This window comes from Pyrus communis, chromosome 2, assembly GCF_963583255.1.
Source record: "Pyrus communis chromosome 2, drPyrComm1.1, whole genome shotgun sequence".
In the NCBI taxonomy this organism is placed as follows: Eukaryota; Viridiplantae; Streptophyta; class Magnoliopsida; order Rosales; family Rosaceae; genus Pyrus; species Pyrus communis.
The window spans coordinates 18,951,501-18,976,845 of record NC_084804.1 but is presented as its reverse complement, the minus strand read 5'-3'; the positions used below and the strand labels follow the sequence as shown (position 1 = coordinate 18,976,845).

The following is a 25,345-nucleotide window of genomic DNA, read 5'->3' as shown; positions in this document are numbered from 1 at the left end:
GCAATTGGCGGAGATCCAACCGTTGGATCATAATGAAATTTTAGGATGATGTTTTAGAAACATAATGTGGATCTTTGAAAGTTATTGATCGGAAATCTGAGGAGCGGATCTTCCAGATTGAGCTACGTAGGTTTGTGGACCCTACCATCGATCTTTGACCCATGGTTGACTTTTGGTCAATAGGTCTCAAATCATTCTAGATCGTCCTTGGGGGATGTGTTTTATGTAAATTACATGTTCTATCAGTAAGGATTCTAAGATGTGATTTGATATTTGTTTTAGGCGACTGTCGTTCGAGACATCTCGATATTTACGTTAAGGAGTTGTAGCGCGGACTCCAGGTGAGTGGGCTTTTGATTTTCTATATATATGTATGTAACGTTTTTCCTAAAAATTGTTTTAAATGAAATGTGATTGAAATGCCATGTCATACTTGCGTTATATTTTAGTATATGCATTAATGTTGTCATGCATAATGTTGCATGATGCTATGAAGCCGAGGTTAGTTACAGATGAATACATTATGATGTATATGGTTATGCCTGGATGCATTTGGTACTCATTATCCTACACCCTGGTGTTAGTGCTCCGCCCGAGTTCAGGGCTTAGCCTTCACGTGATCGTTCACCTCCCGCACCACATGCTCACCTTGGATCCAAGGCAGGTGCCAACCTGTCGTATAAACCATATTAGGTGGTATCGACTCATAGGTGACTTGCGATACTTTGCACAACCTTCATGTGATTGTAGCACTTGAGCGTATTTATTTACACATAGCCTGTCGTACAGACCACATTATGTGGTTCTGACTCGTGTGCAGGAATTGTTTATGAGTTATAGATTCAGCCGTACATGTCATGTTAGGTGACTCCGGCTGATATATCTTTTATATTGATTTGCATCACTTGGCTTACATATTTATTACTGAGATACTTGACATGGCACTCACTTTGGTTTTCATTGCTCTCAAGCCTGATTTTTATTTACGTATGTATTATTATTTTCTGGAAAATTATACAGGTTTTACGGTGAGGGGTTATTATTTTTGGAAAGAGAAATGGTTCTAAAAAGCTTTGTTTTTGCCCACTCACATTTTTTATTTTTTTGCCCCTCCAGGTTTTAGCTACTGAAAGTTCGTATCAACAAGGATTCTTGGCGAATCTCAGTATGGGTGGCTACCTCTGAGGGTATGATCCTTACCCACACTACTGTACTTTACTTAGCTCTGAAGTCGCGTGTGAAATGGGTTCATTCCTTCTCACAACGCACTCTGGTCTTTACGTACTTTTAGGTTCAAATTTATTCACATTTTCCACATCATTATACTTTATAGCTTCGTCACCTTCCAGGTGTCAGCCAGCACAGGTCGACTTGGAGTCCCAGTGGACATTTCGGTTCAGGTGTGTCAAATCATCCTCCAAGGTCACTCATCTCTTCTTCAAGTCCCTCATTGGTGTGGAAACTTAAAGGTTCCCCTTCTTGGGAACTTGGAGAATCCATTCAACCATCATCCTCCAAGAAATCTATGGAGCTAAGAAGTAAAGAATGAAGGCCCTCTCTCTTAGGTGATTAGCCTTTGCTTATGCAAAGAGGATTCAACAAAGGTATAAAATTTCTCAACTCACTTTGTTCTTGAGTTGAGTCTTGGTTCACCACAACTACTAGGCCTTGAATTTCATGGGTAAAGTTTTATATTTGAGTGCCTACAAGCATGATTCCACTTTTAATTGTTAATTGCATGCATAGATGTTGCTCAAATGAACTTGTTTTTCACAAATTATTTCTTCAAGTGGTATTAGAGCATTGGTCTAGTAGTTGGTGAATCCTTGTAAGCATGTGTAGAAGTTAGTAATAGAATATTAGGGTAAATTTTTTTTTTATTCTTATAACCAAGACAAAAGCCAAGAGTACAAAGGAAACCCACAAAGAAAGTAAGCAACAAATAAACTAAGGACATAAATAAGGTAATGAAGGGGGTACAAAGGGATAAGACGTCGCAACAAATGCTATAACGTTGCCTCCTTCACTACCGATTTCAAGGAATTGAGGAGGGCAAGATAAACCATCATTGTTTAGAGCATGAACGAATGAAGATGGGGATCGATTAACCCAAGTGAAGTTGCACATCTCTGAATTTCTTTTCGACACTAAACGGTCCGCCGCCATGTTGGCCGATCTTAAAACCCAAGACCAGCGATAAGCATGAAAAGACTTCCCAAGCAGCATGATTTTCACTAAGGTAGGAAAGGCCTCCCAACTGCCTATCATTGAAGAGTCCAACAAGCAAGAAATATTTTCCTTTAAGTCGGACTCAGCAGTAATCATATCCATGCCTAGAGAAATGGCAAACTCAAGCCATATAAAATTGCTACACCTCCGCCGTTACAACACTCGGCTCCTTAATCTTCAACTTTCTTGCTGCAACAAATAGGCCATCATTGTTTCTTGCGAGCATGCCCAATACCAATGGTAGTAGTCCAACTTGTATCCACGTTTAATTTTGTAAAAAGGGAGCAAGGAGGAGACCAACGTACCAACGTAGAGTGCACTATTTGTTCCATCCGAGGGTTCACACTAGGTCCACAAGAGACCTCCAAAAATGCTCTAGCCGTAGAAAAGATAGATATAAGAACTTGTTGAAGTGTTATGACCTTCTGATTGAAGATGTAATTACATCTGGCCTTTCAGATATGCCAACATGTAAAGTAGCATGTGATAGTATCCTTCTAATTTCCACATTCGAGCCAATATTAGAGCTTATGAGGAAGGACAACCAATTTGCCAAGGTGGAGATACCAGCCCGATTAATTTTGTAATTTAGAGGACCACCAAACCAAATGGTCTCCACCCACGAGCACAAGAGGAAAAGATGCTCCATGGATCCATCATGGGCATTTCAAAGAGGGCACAACAGAGAGGGAGAACACCGCCGCTTAAAGAGATCATCCATGGTTTGCCATAGCTCGATTCAAAGCCCTAAAGGAAAAATATTGACTATGTAGAGATCATTTGAGCAATGCATGCATATATTAACAATTAAAAGTAAAGCATGAACTCAAAAACAAATCTAAATCCCATGACATTCATGGCCTAGTGAGTGGTGAACCAAGACTCTTTTCATAAAAGGTAAGATGAAAGTTTAAGCATTCATACCCTTGAAGCTCTTCCTTGTTTTCACAAGGTTATTACCCATGTGAGGACCTTCATTCCTCTTCATATGCTCCATGTATTTGGCTCATTTGCTTCTTGTTAAAAGATTCTCCAAGTTCCAAACTCACCACACCAATGATGGAGATGTGAAGGTGAGATGAATGACCTAGGAGAGATTTGATGCTAGTGAAATCTCTCTAACATGGCCGGCTATAAGGAGAGGAATGTGTGATTGTTGTTCCTCTAAGATTCCTTTCTTACAACCCTAATAAGGTTTGAGTTATAAATACCCTTTTAGACCCACTCAAATTTGAGTGGCATGATGGAAATTAAAAACTTTTCCCTTGTTTGCCGGGCCATCTAAAGTCAATGGGCTGTTTGCCCCATTTAGTTTAAGTTGTTACACAATCTTAAGCTTAATAGGCTATATGGATCAAAATTTTTTTGGGCCTCGAACCCTGAAACTAACTCAAAGCCCAATATGAACCTTTTGTATAATTAATTAATATTCGACTGTTATCAATTAAACTATTTAATTGCTTATGATAGGAGCATATTTAGGCAACTTAGTTGGCTTGTTCTTGTGCATTTACGTTGTTATTTCTTAGTTCTTTAAGTCTTTTAAGTTATTTTCGTATGTTTTCAGTTTCTAAGGGCTAAAGGAGCAAAGAAGTGCATTTTGGAGCCTTTTGGAGCACTTTTGGGCTAAGGATGGATAACTTATGCTTGGAGCCAAAGTGTTGGACGAAATTGAAGGCCTTGTAGGCACTTGAGAACACAAAACAATGGCCCTAACCCAATTACACAACCTTGCTGTGGGCTTAACCCTATTTCCCTTCCTTTGCCGTGCAAGGGGGAGCATTTTGGGTCCATTTTATGCACTTAAACCCTAGCCCTTTAACCTTGCAGCCACATGTTTTCCCATTCTATCATTTTCTGCACATTCACTTCCATATTCCCTCTTTAATCCACATGCATTCTTAATCATTCACCCTAGCTTGCAGCCACATGCATTCCCATTCTATATTTCAGCCACATGCACCCATAATCACCCAAACAAGCCTTTGCCGTGCCTTCCATCCCATTTCCAGCATTCCCCTTTGCATTTTCAGCTTTCCACCAACCAACCTAGTTGTCATTCCACATGCATTCCCTCTTTAATCATTCCCTCATAGCTGCCATTAACATGCTCTCCCATCCATTCTCTCCCTATAAAACCATGCAATGTATTCATACACACCATTCCCATTCAACACAAAACAATCACACAACACACCAACACAAAACAGCCCATTCTTGCCGTGCATCCCCTTCCATTTTCTGCACCTTTTCTCCTCCATTGCTTCCATTTCCACCACTCCCCACTCTATTCCACATACAAATACCCTCCAAAACACTATCCTTAGACCTTGTGCCGCAACAAAGAGGAAGAGAAGAGGGCCTAAACGTTCATACAATTCAAGTTTGAGATGTTGGAATGTTTAGGTGTTTCTTTTCCTTTGATTTCAATGTTTAATTTCAATTCTCTTTGTCTTGTATGTATGAGGAACTAAACCCCCTTTAGCTAGAGGGTGATTCGAAACCATGTTTATGCTTGCAATATGAATTGATTACCTTTGGTTGGAATTTCATAAGTTGTGGATTCAATTTGTTTAACTGTTTGATTGATAACTTATTTATCTATGTTTATTAAGAGTGCACGCTTAATTTTCATGCATGAATACGACGCTAGAATATAAGTGAGTTTCACCTAATAGTTATGAACTTATATTCACAAGTAGTGGAGGTTGCTTATAAACAATCGCGTTAAATGAATTCTTGGCACTAGTTTCATGCTCATCATAGTAACGAAGGCCTCGTCAACACTTATAGTTTTCATGATGCTTAATGATCTTTGATTGTATCTTTATTGTGCTTTTCACGTAAAGGACTTTTGGAGAATGTTGTGAATTGCGTTGCGCAAACCCATCCAATTCATTAACTTAAAGGAGAACTTGACGGTTAATTTAAGCGGACCTAATTAACCCGGGGTGTTGAGTTTCATAATTTATCGAAAGACCAACTGAAAATCATCTTGTATGCAAGTGTAACATGTGTGGAGAAGAACCCCTTAGCTATTCCATCATCCATTGATTCATCACAATCTGTTTTAATTATAATCTGTCCATTTAATTTAATCTCGTCCAAACACAATCCCCCCATATTTTGTTGAGTCTTAGTCATTCAAATCTGTTTATTTTGTGTCTTTAAGCATTTGGAGTCATAAACACTTTCAAATTCGTCCAAATCAAGTTCTAGTTTCTGTTTGAGTCAATTTGATTGTTTTAGGCAGTTTGAGTGTTTCAATGCTGTTCTGAGTCATAGTAGTCTTGTTAAGAGTCTTTACGTTTAGTTTTTATGTTTTTTAGTCAATTCAAATTAGATTAGCACCCCTAGTTAATCCCCGGTTAGAACGATCCCTACTTACATCATTACTACAATTGTCACAAATAGGGTTTAATTTGTGTGCGTTTAATTCTCGCATCAGCTTATCCATCTCATTGATATTTATTCACACTTATCCTTACACTGTGTATGATCTATTAGGTTCTAATTAGCGAGGCAGTAGGTGATCGTACTCTTACTAATTGATTGTGAATTGAAACTTACTTTCAGTGCTCCCTATGATGAAGATTAGTGATTGTTAATCTTCAGGGTTTCCACAAACCATGAGTGACACCTAGCAATATGTCATGGCTACCCAAGCTAAGTAGAAGTGGTTGGAGAACCTATTTAGTTACAACTACAATACAATACAATCATTCTCTAATCAGCCCAATAAGAAGTGCCATATACCCAGGTGACCCACACACAATTTTGCAAGCCCACAATTCTAATTCATGCGTCAATGATGTGTTTTGAGGAGAAACCAACTTCCACCTCTAGAGAGTCATCCCACCACATGCTTAAACCACCAGCTCTCTCGATTAGGGAAACATTAAATGCCTCGAGTAAACCATACGTCATCTAACATCTTCAATTCTATGATCGTTCATTTTTGTTTCAGTGAGAAATATCATAGATGGTCTATACTTTTGAATTGGCCCATGTAAGGCCCTAATTACTCTGAGCAAACCAAGACCACGGCAGTTCCACAGTAGGTGTATCATGGTGACATTGCAGCTGTTGAATGTTATCCACAATCGCACTAAGAACCTTCCTCTGTTTTCACAATCATTGCTTTTTTCTCCGCCTCAAAGATCTCTTCCATGTAGTCCCAGAACTCCTGATAGGCAATAGGAACTTCATGCATCTTTTCCTTAGCATATATTGGCCTTTTAGCCTCCACGCACCTCTCCCTCAAGCTCATATTCTGGAGTCTTGCCACTGCCTTCTTCTTGCCCTTAGAGCTACTCTCTCCCATTTTCACCTTTTTTGGGGTGATTATACAGCCTCATGTTCCTCCCAGACCAAGCCCATTTTAGAGTTGTATCCCTACCACCAGGTTAAGGATAAGGATTTGAAGTTTGTACAACCTCCCTTCATCCTAAGGAAATGTTCATCCAAGTATCCAATAAGTCTTTTAAAACTTATTGAAAATATAAAATGACAAAATGAGCTATAAATCTATTTTATGTCTAAGTGAGAGTCGCGCCTTAGGCAATCGACGAGTGCTAGGTAGGTCTAGGCGGGCAAGGTGGTGCCTGGGAATGTCTAGGTGTCCTTTCTTATTTTTTTAAATGTCTAGAGATTAATTGAGGTGATGATCAGCTGCCTAGCTTAGGCGGAGACTTTTAGAAAACTGGTATAAATTCAAACTCAACAAAGTCTCTTTGAAGATAAAGCCCTAGAAACAAGAACTCATAATTTTTTTTCAAACACCCTCAATATTAATCAGAAATTAAAATAACATTTGTAGAGAAGGGAAGGAGAAAGATGAGTTGAAGTAGGGAACAGATTAATTATTGTTTCTTTTGGCTAAAAAAAAAATATTAGTTGAAGTAGTGCTTCCTGTTCAGCCACATAACAGAAAGTACAATCGATTTTAGTCGAGGTAATGTTTAATAAATCTCATATTCGGGTTTTTAAGCTTGGTGGAGAACTTGATTGAATCAATGAGCTCGGAGTCGCTTTATGAGATTTTCTATTTGCTGACGGGGATTTCCATGCCAACGGATTTAGGGTAGTCTATTGGGATAAGAGAGCATGGGAAAGGAGAAAACAAGGGTGATGTGGATGCCATAGATGCACTTTTTAATTCGAAAACTTCATTTTAATCCTAAAAAAAAAGATGAGTTTTGGATTACAACGTTGTGTAATTATATATTGATGCTTTATTTCTTTCTTCTTTTTTTTTTCCCTCTTTTTAATGTATTAATTACATTTCATTTATCAAAATATATTTTGATGTCTACAATTAGGTAAACTAATATATATATATATATATATATATATAATAGGAATATACCATTAGTATAATGTTCATTTAGGTACATTAATTCATTTGATGCATTTCAGTATATCCATTGATACAAATATGTAAGTACATTAATTCAATATAATACATTTTAGTACAAACATTTTAGTACGTACATTTCGGTACATATATTTTAGTACATACATTTCGGTATTGACATTTTGGTACATACATTTAGATTCATTATAATATATGTTGGTGCAAACATTTTGGTACAACCATTTTTGTACAGTTATGTATTTACATATTTATGTGTCACTAATTTCTTTTAATATTTTCTTATTTATGGTCATTTATTATTGAAAGCACTAATCATGTGCATATAATAAATTTTCATAAAAGTACACTTTAAGGGATTAAATTGAATATATAATCTAAAGTTAGGTTTTTTTTATTATTTTTTTTTATTATAATTTATTTATTTAAATTCTATTCTTTTGCAAGGACTAATATTCAAAAACCCCTTAATCCATGTTAGTCAGTGTTGGACGGAATTAATAGAAGCAAGGAAATGAGAGCGAACTCTGCTGTCAGTATTTGTAGGGAGGAAATAGCTAGTTGTCAAGAGAATAATGTAACCACGTACTAATCATATCAAAACATTGTGTAGAACTGAAGTCTGCTGTCTGCTATTTGTCCCCCTCCCTGCAAAATTGCACACGGGAATTAAATTTGGATGAGTGCCTATATTTGCTTTGAGTATATTAATTTAAACAAAAAATGCTTCCTAGAGGCAACGCGTGGACTTTTATTTAAGAAAGACAAGACTGCCCTTATTAAATGGGTAGGGCTCTTAAATATCCCCACATGCAGCTCAGTATCCCTGGAAGTCTAAGCAACTGATTGCAACTACCCATAGCTCCCCTGTTCATGGCAATGAAAAGTAAAAAACATTAAAGATAGAGATTAATCACCAAATCGCATATTTAATGCATTCCCAATTGAAAATTGACTCCATCAAGTAAGTAATCGCTATCTCAATCAATTAGGGAGACTTCCATCATTATCCCAAGATATTATTTCTTAATTAATATCTTGGGAATATTATTTCCATACGCTTTGGCCAATAGGATGCCACCATGTGTAGGGCAAAACCTTAACATTATGGCCGGCCCCTTCTTATTTATAAATACCTCTATCTCTACCAAATTTCAGTAAGCTTTACACTCACTCTTTTAAAAGAAACTAACTTAGGCATCAGATATTCATTGGCCTAACCTCCCCATCTTGTGGACGCATGAGGCTTAGATATTTTTATTTTTTTTATCAAATGTGTTGATTATTTTGTAGGTACATTTTCGTCAAGATCGACGACGGCGGAATTTGCTACCACAAATTGGTATTTCTATTGAGAGCTTGATTGAAATACTTGAAAAAGAATCTCTCAATTGGTTTTTGGAAATTTCTACATTGAATTTCTCATATGCAACATCATTTAATTTTTCTTAGAAAATTTTCTTGATCAGTCCCGAGAGAAAAGATACAATGGTAGAAAATTCCGAAACCACGATGAGCAGAACCCTATACGTTCAAGGATTTGGACCAAAGTATGGAGATAAGGATGTGGCCCCACGACGACAGTCATCGAGGCTTAACACGACGACATAAGAAGCCTAACCGCTCCAGAACACCATCATTGTTGTGGCCACTAATAGAACCAATTTTGCGCTCCTCTGTGAGGGCAATCGAGTACCAATCTGACCAGCCTGGAAAATAGTAAAACTACCGTTAGCAAGCCTAGGGCCATGAAGGAGGGGGTATGTGCTGGCAAAAGCTCTCCGACGGTCAAGTTAGTGAATGATTTTAGACTTAAGCAGTGTGTAAGAGAATTTTAATGTGTTACCATAGATGAACTCTAAATGGGTGTATTTATATTGTAGGGAGAGAAATCTTTCAGGATAGAGTCCTCGTTCTAAGTCGGGAGAATCCTAGAAGATATCTAGAAGTAAATATTGCATCCTGTTAGGAGTTGTGATTACTTACGGCGCATGCCAATTCCTAGATTGTAGGAACTCCAAGACTTATATAATTTGATTGTGTCTATATCTGGATAAGATCCCGTGCCTTGCAGAGCAAGCATGGTTATCCAGCAAAGTCGCTAGGACTTCGCCTAGTGCCCTTGAGTTAAGTGATGATGGCACCGCTATTTTGTCTAATATAGCTCTGCCCGAAGCTGGTGAGTCCATGATCAGACTTCTAAAGTAATTGTATTTGGATAACCTTATTACGACCCTGGAAAATCATAGTCCCACAGCCACTACTGAGCAGCCCACGACAATGACGATTGCAGTAGTAGCAGCAGCCCAAGTCGAGGCTTATGCGTATGGTGCAATAGCGGAGCATCAAGGGTAGGAGGCCCAAACTAGAGCAGATGCCTTAATAGGCCCAGGGCAAGAAGCTCATCCCACTTGCTGCAAAAGCAGCCCAAGTCTAGAAGGGGCATGCGACAGCTGAACACGTAGCACATGCCAATGGGCAGCGGCTCACGCGTAAGCCTAGCAAGTCCCAGCTCACGGCCTAGCCAGCTAAGCAAGTTGGCCTGCCTCATGACCCACTTCAACGATTTACCTCGCGACCTAAACCGGTCGAAGACCATTTCAAACGATTTGGATTCTAACGACTAGACCATCATCTGAGCTATTCCATCCCAAATGGCTAACAACACTTATCCCGGCAGGTTGTTGACTTAACCAGCGCCTTCGTGTAGTAGACGACCTTGGTGAATCAACTCATTGAGCGTATCGAGACACAACGCACCCCACACGAGGTGTCTAGAAACAGGACAAGGTCGAAAGGTCCTTACTCTTTCCATCAGCGTCCCAGCAAGCAGTCTTTCAACCCGCCACGAACCGAGTGTTCGGGTAGTGTACTATCTCAGCATAGCCCTCGGGAAAGCGTCTTATTCTGCCTTAGTGTATAATGAAGCGTTCATTCCCCGTTTGTCCTATGAGTCAGTGTACATTCGAGGTTGAGTCCGCATTTTGACAAGCATTCCAGACATTTTCAGTGAAGCGTCCATTCGCAACTAGGCCTTTAAGGGGATCATCCTATGAAACACCAGAGTAAGTAGTAGCACAAAAGACAGAAAGAAACACGAAAGTAGTTCAGCTCGAGTTCAACTAGCAACCTACGCCAAGTGTAACATCGAGCAGCTCTTCACCAGCTAGAGACGAACCACATGCATTGCGACCGTGGCACAGATGAACAGAACAAGCAAAAAAGTAGCACAAGCTAGTAGGTCAGCAAAGGCAAATCCAAGAGGAATTACAAAGGCTCATAGTATAGCAGCTGCACAGATTCCAGTGTTTTGAAACCATTGACGATGCGATTCGAAGAGCAGGTCACCATTCACAGATGAGATTGAGCATACAGAGCCACCACAGAAGTTTGGCCTACCACATTTCACCCTTTTCAAATGAGATGAAGATTCATATAGGCACTTGAAGCATTAACGCAATACCATGATTCTTTACGGCAACGAAGACGCTCTCATGTGCAAGATTTTCACCACAAAGTTGCGGGGCGAGGCACAAGAATGGTTTCATATCCTACTGTCGTGCTCAATCTGGAACTTCCACAAACTTTTGTTGGTTTTCACTAGAGAATATTCGTCTTATCGCCCGATCAAGAAGAAGTTTCACCACTTATTCAACATGAAGAAGGTTCCGAAAGAGTCGATTTGCACGTATGTTAAGAAGTTTAAGGCGGAGAAGGCAAAGATCGTCAGATGTGACAATACCATGCAAGCTCAGCTTTTAGGAAAGGGCTCCCAGTAGATTACCCATTTTTTGGAGAGCTAATCATGGGCAATGACTTTACTTTGGCAAACTTTTATGCTTTAGCAGAAAAGAACTCTGGGATGAAGCCAAGCGCGCCCAGAAGCCACCTGAACAGCCACGAAAAGACTCAAAGCCAGTTCTAGAAAAAGATGAGCGAGAAGTAGCTCAATGACAAAAGCAAGCCAAAAAGCAAGCGTAGGGACCGATCCTCGGCGAAAATAAGCTCAACACCTAAGGTGTTCACCAAGTTCTCAATCCCGATCAACTAGACCCTCTATGAACTCAAGGGCGAGCCATGGTTCAAGATGCCACAACCTATGAAGGGAGATACTTCTAAGCTGGACCAGTCGAAGTATTACGCATTTCATGGGGGGTTCCAGACGCACAACCAAGGATTGCCTCACTTGGAAAAGGTATCTTGAGAGGTTGGTGAAGGAAGGTAGATGTGATAAGTATGTCAACAAGCTAGCAATATAGCCAAGGAAAGGCATAAATATCGATGCCGAACTCCTGACCAAGACAATCTAAATCAACAGCATCTTCGTTGAATCTAAATATCTGGGGGCCACCAACAATTTCAAGAAGAGGAAGATCTAGCAGGTGAGATCGGTCATCCAAGTTCAAGCCATAGATGCTGTACCTGGACCGATCATTGGTTTCACTGAGCAGGACGCTGAAGGAGTAGACTTTCTTCACGAAGACGACCAGGGAGGAGTTTGTTGCAGAAGCAGGTAGTCTTTGTGTTGAAGACATTAACTGATAAGAAGCATGTTATGGAATTGCATGGGTCTATTTAGACTTGATTTCGTGTCATAATTTAGATTTTCGCGTAGGATTAACAAACTAAACCTTTTTTGTATTGTTGAAGCGCAGACTACTCTTGATAAGGTCTCTTCTACTTGTTATAATGCTTTTTATTTATTTATTGTAGTTTTAACGGAGTAGGTGTTGGAAAGGCTGGTGGCCTTCGTTTTTTCTGGAAATCGAATGCCTTGAATATCAATATAATCTACTCTTTTGATCGTTTTATACAGGCTATTGTGCATGATCTTGTTTGTGATACAAGTTATCTAATTACTTTAGTGTATGCTTACCCTAAAAAAGAATTACAATATGAGTTATGGAGTAAAATTCTTACACTGAACCCAAATAACAATCCTTTGTTACTCTTGGGAGATTTTAACAATATCCTAAACGCCGAAGAAAATTTGGGAGGGAATAGAGCAATAACTAAGTGCATGATTGATTTCAATAATTTTACAATGGTGGTAATCTGGTCTCTATACCTGCTTCCGGAGTTCCTTTCAGTTGGACAAATGGACATAAAGATAAATCGGTAGTCTTTGAAAGGTTATACCGTGCGTTTGCTAATTTCGAGTGGCTAAATATGTTTGAACATGTTCATGTACACAACTTGCCAATATTTGGCTCGGACCTTAGTCCTACCATATTTCAATGTAATAATATTGGCCATAAAAGGAAGAACTCTTTAAAGTTTGAGGTAATGTGGCTTAATCACTCTGAATTCAATCAATTTGTTATAGACAATTGGCAATGTAATATCTCTAGGCACCCAAATGATATGTTTAGAGCGTACGCTGAAAGATTTAAATTCAATGTGAAACGGTGAAGCAAAGATGTCTTTGGTAATGTGCAAAAGCAAATTAAACACTTCATGACTAAGCTTACAACATATTGTTTATTCCACACATTGTTATAAATCTACTCCAAATAAATGAGGACCTATAAATCGACGGGTACTGCATCAGAATTACTGACTACAAAGGGTAATATGCAAACCACCTACTAATCATAGCAAGACACTCTTCAGGTTTGTACTCTGGAGCTGTGTGACCGGCTCCCTGCATGAAGAGAAAATTTTAGTCGGCTTTTGCTCTAGCAAACTCTAGTATCTATGAAAAATTAAGTTCATAAAGGTTCTTGGCTTCTTGCCTTTATAGTCGTAAATGTCAACTTGTAATTAGTTATGTGTGAGTACTGCACACTGTATCTAAAAGTAAAAACATTATATGAGGTAAGCATGCGATAATTGTAATCTAAATTTATAATTAAACTCAGTATGAACGGGGGAACAAAGATTATGTCTTAAGCGAAAATGTAGCACCAACCCTGCAATCTGCCCACTGACGAACCATGGCCTCCAACGACTGTCAACAGTCAAGTTAAGCGACTCTATCCAAGCAAGAGTACCCACATATGGAACTACCATATCATGATCACCACTGTTAACAGAAATTTTGAGTGCCGAAGCAACGATCATGCGATATATACGGAAACACATTGTGTCAGATTCTGTTAGAAAACTTCCCTAACGAAAGAAAATTGGACAGATATATTACCTGTAAATAAGAACTCTATAGCCTTGTTTTATGAGGTTCTCATGATATACAAGACTAGAGGAAACATCATTTATATTTGAATCTTCTAAGCTTTTATTGCATCTCACCCATTCTTCAAGGCTTCCCTAATTGTCATTTAAAATCGGAAAATTAAAGTCCCCTGAAATGTCATGAGAACCTGAAATGGATTTTTTAAAATTTAACCTTTGATTACCTCCTGAACATGAAGAGCATCTTGAACAGTTCTTTCATTTGCCCAAATTTCAGAGAAGATATAATTGTAGTCCTACATTAAAACAAGGAAGATATGATTAGAGTTCACTTGTGTTTGTTTGTGTGTGCGTACGGAGAGATATATACCCGACACCATGGCCTCAGAAGTTTAGAAGAAGTTAAGAGGATATTTAGAGAGTCCTTATCACTGAGATGGTTCGGATTCCATATTGATCCTCTTGATTTTGGCAAAGTTACTGTAGTACACGTAGATTCCAGTATGTGTCCAAGGTATATGTCTTCCGTGCACTGTGAATTCAAATGTAAAGTCAGTATAATGATTCCAGATTACATAAAAATGAGAAGTACTTGCAGAAACCAAGAACCTTATTGTGTTTCCACCCACCTCGTTGTAAATTTCAAGATCAACCACACATAATGTGTTGTATGGATCCACATTGATATAATCTCCGTTGCAATTTGTTTGAAGTGACTAGCAAAAATGTGAAAATTTGTAACTTGAGAGACGTTGTTGTTTTATTGAGAACTATACATATAACTTAAGAGCTAAGATCCAACAGTTTGATTAAAATATAGTTCAGATTAATCTGAGTAGCCACAGTCCAATCTCAACTTGAAAACAACAGGAGGCTATTTCACCTGGTACAGTTCATCTGATATAAGTGCTTTTAGGTAAGCAAATAAAATTCTGGAATTTTCATCTTTTTTCGGATCTGTCGTTGGATTGCCAAGCACATATCCCTGCATCCAACATATGGTCAGGAATTAATTAACTAAAACATAACAGCAATCATTCATATTCTAATTGAAGAAGATGTACTTTGATATTCATTGGCGGCATATTGTCATCATGATTACCTACATATAAGAAACAAACAAAACAACTGCGGATCAATACCCAATGTGTTCATCTGCCACATATTGAGCATGAAGACTTGATGAATGAAATGCTAATATATACTTGCGACACTGAATTAAGTAAAGGTTGAATGTAAGAGGAAGAACTATGCCCAATGGGGTGATGAAAATAGCTTACCATCGGATATTTCTTGAACGATAAGAGGAATAACTATCCCCGAGTAAGAATCGCCACCAATATAGAGTGGATTGTTGAAGAACTTAGGGTGGTCCATAAGCCACTGCACCAATACACGAATGTAGCCAAAAACCTTGTATGTGCTCAGACAGATTAATGAATACATTTACCATGTTGGTAGCTAAATATATCCTCACCTTTCTTAGAAATTCATATGTTTGTGCTGCTGATAAAGTGTCACTCATATTAGCGTATCCTCTCCAAGTTTTTGCGTATGAGAATCCGGTGCCGACAGGCGCATCCACAAATATTATGTTGGCAACCTGAAATTCTTGGGTTATTGACAATATTTGTATGAAATCCAGAATAACTCAAAGCTGCAGCAATTGATCTCACATACGAAAACACAAACACTTCGAAGGCAATTGAATTAGTGTTACGCACCTTTGTCCATGAGTATGGATTCAACTTTAACTTTGGCTTGTTGCCAATGGAATCTGCATAGTCAAAGGATAGTGGACCTACAACAAAGTAAGGGTTATATAATAAAGATGGTTACAATAATTAAGTTTTGAATAAAATGACTTGCAGCAGACTACGAATGTTCATAAATTGTTCAAAATTGTTTCAATTGGAAATTTGGGAGTAATATATGTTCACTAGACACCTCGTAAAAACTTTTGAATTATAAACTCGTACTTATAGACGTCTACTACACAGTACAAGAAAATAAAATTCATCCATCAAACTCTAAAGAATTGGATTAAATAATGAAATTACACATTTCAATTGTTGAGATGGTCTGTTTTTAGAATTTTTGTTGGTAAGTTGTTGATATTTGATCCATAATTTCATCAATGTTTGATCAGCATGCCATTTTTATTTGATTTTGATCAGTTTGACATTTAGAATTTGTAAAATTCTCATTCATGTCAATTTTCCCAAACTATATGGGGCTCATAAGAGGCTTGTAAATATAACTCAGTACTACGATCTAGTGGTATTCCTCTTCTTTTATAAGTGAGAGGTCTTAGCTTCGATTCTCACCAAATGCGAATTTGAACCACATTATTACTAACCAATTGTAAGGCATAACTCACTCCTTTAGTGTAGATAATATCGTTTGTTCAAAAAAAAAAAAAAAAACAACAACAACAACAACATTGAACCTTACACTAGAGATCTCATGTTTGATTTTCTTTCTCCACTATTGCTTGCAATTGAGATGTATTGCATTTAATGCCCCCTCAACCCCTCCTGCATTTAATGCCCCCTCAACCCCTCCTGAAACTATAATTCAGTCTTGGATTAAAATTAACACGCATGTTCATGTTTCTTCGTGATTGTGGGATCCATTACCAAAATGTAAGCAGAAAAAAATTAACGTCATATACAACTTTAGTTTCATTTCACCAATGTATTATAATATAAATAATAGTGAGAAAAAATTGGAGAAATGGTCCTTGAGTTATGATCAAACTGTAGCTTTGATCCTTAAACTAAAAGTTCATTAGATTAGTCCTTGAACTTAACAGAACGTGGAGCATTAATCCCTTCATACTAACACCATGAGATTTTCTGTTAATTTGATGACTTGGTCTTTGTGGGCTCCATATTTTCTGTTAACTCTCTCTCTCTCTCTCCCATCTTCCCTTCCGCCTCACCTACTCCAAACCCCATCCACACCATTGTAGCACTCTCCCAACAACCAAAACAAAAGAAAGTTTCTAATCCAAATTTGGAACACATCTCCCTTTGCAAACGAATTCACAATGACATCCATCCACGCTGTCTAGACAGGTAAGATTCAAGAATTTGTGGGATGCGGGTTCGGGTGAAGGCGGTAGTCCGTGGGCTACAGGTTGGGGTCGGCTGGGGAGTGGGGATTAGCGATTGGGGGTTGGAAGTGGGAAGTTAGTGGGGAGTGTATCAAAGATTAAAGTTGAAGGGTGGGCTGCGAGAGTTGGTTGGGTGAGGTAGGCCTGCAATTTTTGTTTAACAATTTTCACTAACATGTAACCACGTTTAACTAAAATTTAACGGAATTGGTAACGAAGGACTTTTATTAAGTTCAAGGACCAAATAATGAATTTTTAGTTTAGGGACCAAAGTTACAATTCGATCATAGTTCAGGAACCATTTCTCTCATTTCCTCTAATAGTGAATTATATCCTCAGAAATGATGCAGACAGTGAATAAATTAGCAAGTACCAAAATCATCTGTAAAGAAGCACAAGGTGGACTGCATAAGTACCTATTTCATATACGAGTGCAGAAAACGCAGAACAACCAGGACCTCCGGCGAGCCAAAGCACAAGAGGGTCATATTCCGGACTCCCTTCAGACTCAAAGAAGTAATAAAATAGCTGCACATCTTCCATGTCGCCTACTCCCACGTACCTTTTGTATAATAAATTCAAATTCATGTAATTTCATAGTCATCTTCCGTATTAAAATAGTTTTGAAAAGAAACAAGAAGTACCTACCCAGTTTCAAGTTTGAAGGGGAGGTTACCGGGAAAGCCGGGTAGGGTGGTGATGATATTTGACGTTGAAGCAACATTGGTGCTCAAAAGAACCACCAGAAGAAGTGCTTGTGGCAACATGGTGACGACGCTTTACTTGCCGCTAGTTTAATCATATATACACGATGGCATGTACTTTCTCTGTATTGTTTAACACATTTAGATGGACTTACATACAAGATTAGGTGGAACCTTTGTGATCATGAGAGAGAGAGAGAGCCTCTTTGATTCGGGTTAGTTTGAACATGCTTTTAAAATAATTGAAAGCGTTTTTAAAGAAAATGTTTTTAGGTTTCAAAATCACTTAAAGTGTTTCCTGAAAGAAGCACATAAATGGTGCTTCTTGCATAAAGCACTTTAAGTGCTTTTCTAGAATTTAATTGCATTTTCACTAAGGATTAGTTCTAAAAACATTTTCATAAAAAACGCTTTCGGTTATTTTAAAAATACATCCAAACGAGCTCTCAATTATTGCTAGTTTTATAATATTAGGTGATGATGACGATGTTTTATTTGCTGCTAGTCTCATTTCATCATACATATATAGGATGTCATTATCTGTTTGCCGTTGCACATAATAAGGTTTAATTTGGGATTGTTGTGTTTTTTAAAAAATTTGATTTTGTTGTGCTGTGAATAAACTGGTGTAAAATAAAACAAGTGAGTGTTTGGTAAATTTTTTTTTGTTGAAATTTTTTTTGTAGAAGTGTTTTCAACAAAAAAAAATAATGTTAAACGAGTAAAAATGTACAATAATCCAATATAATCTTTTGTTTTCCTTAAAAGGCGGATAATCTAATATAATCTTTTATTTGTAACATTTTTTTTTATCTCTACTAATTAATAAAACACTCTTTGTTAATCAAAATTCTATGAAATTACTAGTTTAATTCTCTAATTAAAACAAAACATGAATAAGAAATATGGGGCATAAATGCAATTTTACACAACCAAATTTTATTTTTTTTCTTTTTAAAATTTCACCTACATGTGATCTTAACATATCTCTAATTATAAAAATAAAAAGAAAATAAATAAAAAAATAAAATTTGCCACTCCCACATTCTCTATCACTCTCTTCCTCTCTCTTTCTATTTCAAAAACAAAAATAAAAAAATTTCTCACACACTTTGTGTGTGCCCATATGCTAGTAATTCCCTCTCGTTTTCTCCGTCTAACCTCTCTTCTTTCTCAGGGAGAGGGGGAGAGAAAGAAGCGAACCTGCAATTTGAAAGGTTGGGATTCTGGAAGACTAGTTCAACAAGAATAAGAAGACAAGGATCAGATTAGTCACCTGGGCTCTCCTAATTTGCGAAAATATGAAGAAGCATAGCATTTTATGAGGATCCAAATGGCCGAAGCTTCGAATTTGGGGGCAAAAAACCGAAACCGAATCCAAATCCAAATCCTAATCTGGTCTCGTCGGAAAATATGGTGGTGTTTCTCGGCGTGGTTTTGTCAGCGTGGGAGTGAGAGAAGATTGGAAGGATGTCGACGTCATTGAATCTGAATCCTAATCTGGTCTCGCCGGAAAATATGTTGGTGTTTCTCGACGTGGTTTTGTCGACATTGGAGTGAGAGAGGACGAAAGAGAGACCTGGGGGAGTCAGCGACGACGTCGATGTCTTTCCAGTTGGTTAATGTGTAATTTATTTAATTGTTTAAGGTCATTTTGCGTATTTGACAGAACATTAGTTGGAACCACGTGATAATCAGATAAGATGACCCTCTATAGGTCCAGTTGTCCTCTGTCCTCTAAGGGGGCGTTTGTTTGCTCTCACTAACTCGGACTGGACTGGACTGGACTAGCTATTAGTCCAATACTGTGTTTGTTCCATGCTGGGACTAACATTAATGAGACTAAAGGGGACTAGCATGGGCAAAACCCTTCACTAAGAGGTCTTAGTGAGATCCCCCAATAACCATGGGACTAGCTAAGACTATCCTCTATTTCTCGTCCTTGTCATGCTCAACGACCACTCCCGACAGACTCCTCGTCATCGCCGGCCACATAGATCAATCATTAACTTCCCGACTCTCTTTCAGATCCATTTCACAACCAACTTTCATATAAAATATACCAAATTGAAGCTGGGAGTGACAAGATTACGATTTTACTTGAATCGAGGCCAAAATGTGGTCGAATGTGGCCAGAAAATGGCCTGGAAGTCCCGGCCTGTTTGGGCTTCTTCAAATCCATGACAAATTCGAGCATGCAAAGCTAAGATCTCGGTCCAGGGATGGTGATGAATTTTTTGGTGGTGCTAACTTCATCCAATTTAATGAGGGTTGGCCAAAAAACGCATCGGGAAACCTGCAACTCGTCGGGAAAATTGGAGCCGTGAGGTTCTGTTCGAACAACGCATAGCTAGAGAGGGAGGGAGGACAGAGAAATAGAGACTGGAATCAATAAGGAGTTTGACCAGGAATGAGAAAGAGACATGAATTGAAAGGTCTGAGAGGAAAAAAAGAAGAAGAGGGTGGGACGATGAGAGAAGAGGAAAAGAGTGGGATGGAAATGGTAGGAAAAGATGGAGAAAAAGATAAGATCATAATAAAATATTAATAATTTATATATTAAATAAAATAATATTAGAAATTGTTATTATCCAGCTTCTTAGTCCAATACTGCATCAAACGCTTCACTAAGTTAGTCCAGTTTAGTCTAGTCTAAGCCAGTCCAGCTTAGTCCTTGAAGCTAATCCAGTTCGAGATAGTCCGGCGCAACAAACGCCCCCTAAAAGTCCAATTGTATGTTACCTGATCAGCATAACGCACGGCATAATCAAAGTTTTACAAGGACCACGCATTTGTGTAGCCATCAAAACATGTCACAAAATTGAACTGTTATCGGTCCCAATTAATGGTCATCAACAACCGATTAGCCCAAGCCACTGGCTTTGCGAATACGTGTAACCAGCCTTGAGAAGTTAATGTTAAAAAATGTAGAACTTAAAAAGCTTTTTCTTAGCTATGTTTCTTGAAACTCTATTTTGATCATACTTTTTTTTTTAAAAATTAAAAGCCGTCACATTATTTCTTGATATTCAAAATTCGCTTCACATTGCCTTATTTCTATTAAATTCGTTTCATATCCGTTAAATTTAAATTTTTGTTTTTGACAAGCAAAGATAGATTGGCATTTCATTAATCATTTTAGAAACAATACATAAATGTCAATTGGGTACAATACTTCAGTGATCAAGAAATGATCTTAAGGTGAATTTGCTCAAGCAAGACAATAATAGTAAACCCCTAGACACCTACCACATGTACCAGACTTCACATGTCACTATACAAAGCTATCACAAAATGATAGATATAACAACTTATACCAACTACAAAGGGTCACCGCCGAATGGCGAGACCATATAAAATCATCACGGAAGTGAGACCACGTAAAGTCAGATGTGACAACATAACCCATCGCTCAGAGCGAAAACCATATTCGGCCAACGTTATAGTGTGACCACAAGACTCGCTAGGTGAGAACAATATGACTAAACTAATCTAAACTAACTTAAAATAAACTAAACCAAACTAAGCAAAATAACTCCGTGAAAGGAACCACAAATTAGCACATTCCGATGGAAGGATTGGACAATTTAGAGAAAACCACTGCACATGGACAGTCCTATCAGCAAGTCAAAAGCAAGGTAGCAGAGCTGCACGTTGAGCCACAGCGATGGAGATTACAGATCTGGAAAGCCGCAAGCGGCGGGACAACCAAAACAGGCGGCCCAGACAGGGCAACGCCAGATTAACCATCCAAGGCAGTGCAACTACATCGAGCATGATAGAAGGCGGCGGGACCGCCAAAACAGGCGGCCTAGACGGCACAAAAGGCGGTGCACCCACAGAGATGGGGGTTTCACAACACAGGGAAAAGACACCGGAAGTGGCTCCGACCCACCAAGCAGCCCCAATCCAAACCTAAACCCCAAATCGAACCCAAACAAAGAGAAGACCTTGAGATGGTATGACCCGGATCTGGAAAGGGGACCTGAGATCATGGAAACAACCGTGCATAAAAAGGTGGGGAAGAAGAAAAGGGGGTGGGGGAAGCTAATGGAGGGTGGAAAGAGGCGCGGGGTAGGGGCCGGCAGAGGGAGAGGGAGGGAGCGGAACGGGAAGAGAACAAAGGCGGAAAGGTTGGCAGAGGCTAAAGAGAGGAAAGAGAGACTAGGAGGAGGGTGAGGAGTGGCTACCGCCGACCTCAAGCCGATGCAAGAGGCCGGTGGCTAGTATTGTAGTTAAGAGAATTCCGTTAAATTTACTTAATTGTCTTTAAAGCTGTGTATATGCCAATATGTAATTGATTACTGAAAATTTCGAGGACGAAATTTTTATAGAGTGAAAGAGTGAAATCTCATTTCTGAATTTTACAATTGTAATTTACGTATTTCGTATTTGCGAGATTTTATATTATTCTCGTGAATTTGATTTAATTTAATTTAATTTGGTTAAATTTTATAATTTGTGTACTTAGTTACAAAGTTTGAGTAAAAAATAATCACTTAAAAACCGTACACCTTTCGAGGTCACAATTAATGTTTCTGAATAGATTTCCCTGAGCATATAAGCGAAAATCGTTCATGAATCATAGCGACAATGAAGAAGTTAAGAACGTTAGAACTTCGTTTAAATAGTAAAATATGGTTTTAATATATATAAAAGTTTCCATTAAAGTGGGGGAAGGGACCAATTAGGAGTGGAGAAAGTGGGCAGCTGCCCAAGTAGTAGGAGTGGGCACAGTTTGGTTTGATACGGTTTAGAGTGAAATCGAAACCGAAACCGAAATTTTTTGCGGTTCGGTTCGGTGCAGTTTTGAAGCCAAAACCGAAATGAAACCAAACCGTTTGGTTCAGTTCGGTGCAGTTTCAAACGGTTTTGGTTTGGTTTTTAAGAAAAAATGTACAATTTGCAATTTAACATATTAATAAGCATTTCCCAATAGCAATAGGAAAAAGACATTTGTTATGTAAACAATTAGCATGTTGCATGCAGTTGTGAAGGGGTGTCCTTTACAATGATTATCATAAAACAAGTTGAATAACTTTGAATTCATTAAACGTGAGCGAAACTTTCATACTAGAATATGTGATATCATGCTTCAAATGAGTGGATTTCATTAGATCATTGTTCGACCCTTGATAGCAAGATTAGTCCACCCTTGTACATATATGTGTGTGTGATGGTATAAAATAACAAAGGTCCTTCAAGTTAAAGAAGGAAAGAAAGTGATGAATGATGATATTCTAGTGTGGTTGAGTCCATACTAAGTGTATAGATTCTAACAAACAACCAATTAAAACATGAAATCTAATATGGACATTTAATTAAATATTTATTAATATTTGCGGTGCGGTTCGGCTTCGGTGCGGTTTTCAAAAGCCAAAACCGAAACCAAATCGTTTTCTATGTTGCGGTTTGGTTTCGTTTTCGGTTCGATTTGGTTCGTGTTTCGGTTTCGGTTTTCGATTCTAAGTGCCCACCCCTACCAATTAGAAGAAGAGAAAATAGGAACCCAGCAACAAAGCTGGATCCCCTCGACCCGTTTCTCTCTCATGCTAAATTGATTAACTTTTTGCTTCCACACCATTTTTTTTTAAATAATTTGTAGAGACGAATTAGGCGAGATTAGCTATTCGTCAATAGTCGTGTGTGAGGCATCAACCCTCTCCTAAAGGAGAAAGGACCGTTGCACCTAGAAACCCCCCGCCCGTCCCCTTTCTACTAGATTTTATTAAGAAGAAAAAACGAAAAGTAATACAAGCGGGGGAACTAGATCAATACCCGCTAAAAACAACTTTTGAAGCCAAACCCTAACAAGAAGTAGAAAACTGCTTGAGACATGAAAACCCAATTACAGAAAAACAAAAAAAAAAAAAAAAAGGTAAAACCCATCCGAACAAAATCAATAATTGGGGTGAAGAGAAAGATTATGATGATACGCAACAATAGCACAAGAAGGACAAGAGTCCCACCAATAAACCCCAGGATGGTCCACTCCAAAATTTGCTAAACAGTCAGCCACCTGATTCCCTTCGCAAAAATATGTGTAACTCATATGCACATAGAAGAGAGCAATGCTCTACAATTCAACCAACGAACCCTCAAATGCCAGGGAACACGATTATGAGAAGCAGAAGTGAAAAGAACAGCCAAGGATGAATCACACTCAATCCAAAGGGAACGCCAACCCTTCTCCCAAACTAAGTTTACCGCATGAATTACAACATGAACCAAAATGATCACGAAAGATACCGCCAGTACCAGCCAATCCTGGTGATCCATGAGTTGCACCATCGGTATTCACTTTGACCCAATGTAAAGAAGGTGGTTTTCATAAAACTTCAATAACACGAGGTGACTTGGATAAACCATTATTTGCTTAATTATACTAATCTTCGAATCATTGATCTAACCGTAATATTTCTTAAGACAAGCTAATACTTCATTCTAAGCATGTGTTGAAGTTACTAGTAGAATAATAGGTGAAACCTTTGCGATCATGAGAGAGAGAGAGATTTTGTGAGCCTAAGTATAACCAAAAAAATTTATTAATTTATGTGTGTTATAGATGAGACTTAGATCAGAAGTGGTTTCATTGGACATTAGAGAGAGAGAAAGAGACTTTGTGAGCTAAAGTAAACCATAAAATATTATTAATTTATGCGTGTTACAAAGTAGATGCGATATAGATAAGAAGTGATTTCATTGGACGTTGCTGCAAAATTAACGTTCAAAAGGATCGTCAGAAGAAGTGATTGTGGCAACATGGTGATCATCATGTATTCTATCTGCTAGTGCGATTTGCCAAAAGTTTTTCTTTGTTTCCAACTTTCGTACAAAAAATATATTGAGAAATTTGTTAGGAGAAAATTTCTGAAGCATGTGGGTACGAATACGTAGATGATGAAAACTTGCTTCAAGCCAAGTATAAATATGATATCTTTCAAATTTTATTAGCCCATACAATTAGATCATCTCTAACTGAAGGGTCCAGAGGGCCGAAAACAGCTTGAAAACCGTCTCCAATCGAGGTTTAGGTCAGAGAGTTCATGAGCCCCATGAAATCTGAAAGGGCCAAAGGGCCAACCAGCTGGCCCAATCCAGCTAGCCACCCAACCCCGGGCTGGACCAGAAATTTGAGTATTCATGTCGGATATAACCGACAACAATATATTATATTGCTGTTGGTTATATCTGATAGGAATGCTAGGCCAAATTTTCAAATGCAACGGCAAGCTGACGTCAGCTAGCCGTTATTTTAATTTTTTTTTTTAATTTTTTTTACAGTTTTATTTTATTTCTATAACTTCTATTTTTAAATTTTATTTTTTTCGATAACTTCCTATAACTTTTATTTTACAAAATTTGTTTCATATTTTTTTTTTTTAAATTCTATTTTGTTTCGAATAACTTCTATTTTACAAAATTTGTTTTATATTTTTTTCCTATAACTTCCTAAGCCATTATACAACATTAAATTAAATTATGTTTGACCCTTTGACCATCGGTTGGAGACAACTTTTTGTGACATGGCTAAAACGAGCCTTATGGCCCTTTGGCCCTCGGTTGGAGATGGAGGCAAAATATGACCTTGTATTGTTCATTAAAATATTAATATCTTGGAGGTCCAGAGGGCTAAAACGAGCCCTCTGGTCAGCCTTCGGTTGGAGATGGCCTTAGTGTGCAAAAGAGACATGCAAATAAGTCATATGTGGTTACAATGAAGCATGGGCTTACGCCTATTGTCTGTTAAAGTTTTGTACACTCCTAAAAAAAACTCCAAACACACGA

At 38.1% G+C, this 25,345-nt stretch overlaps 1 protein-coding gene across 1 annotated transcript; it reads right to left on the bottom strand.

The window, feature by feature from the left end:
* Positions 1-13,049: 13,049 nt before the first annotated feature.
* LOC137726077 (serine carboxypeptidase-like 1) lies at positions 13,050-17,759 on the bottom strand. Its single transcript, XM_068464940.1, has 14 exons — positions 17,502-17,759; positions 17,270-17,415; positions 15,460-15,536; positions 15,213-15,338; positions 15,016-15,118; positions 14,800-14,837; positions 14,619-14,720; positions 14,365-14,451; positions 14,106-14,267; positions 13,960-14,031; positions 13,746-13,870; positions 13,515-13,628; positions 13,339-13,396; positions 13,050-13,247 (listed from the first exon to the last, which is right to left on the bottom strand). The coding sequence occupies exons 1-14, from the start codon at positions 17,618-17,620 to the stop codon at positions 13,164-13,166; spliced, it is 1,413 nt and encodes a 470-aa protein (XP_068321041.1). The 5' UTR covers positions 17,621-17,759; the 3' UTR covers positions 13,050-13,163.
* Positions 17,760-25,345: the final 7,586 nt, after the last annotated feature.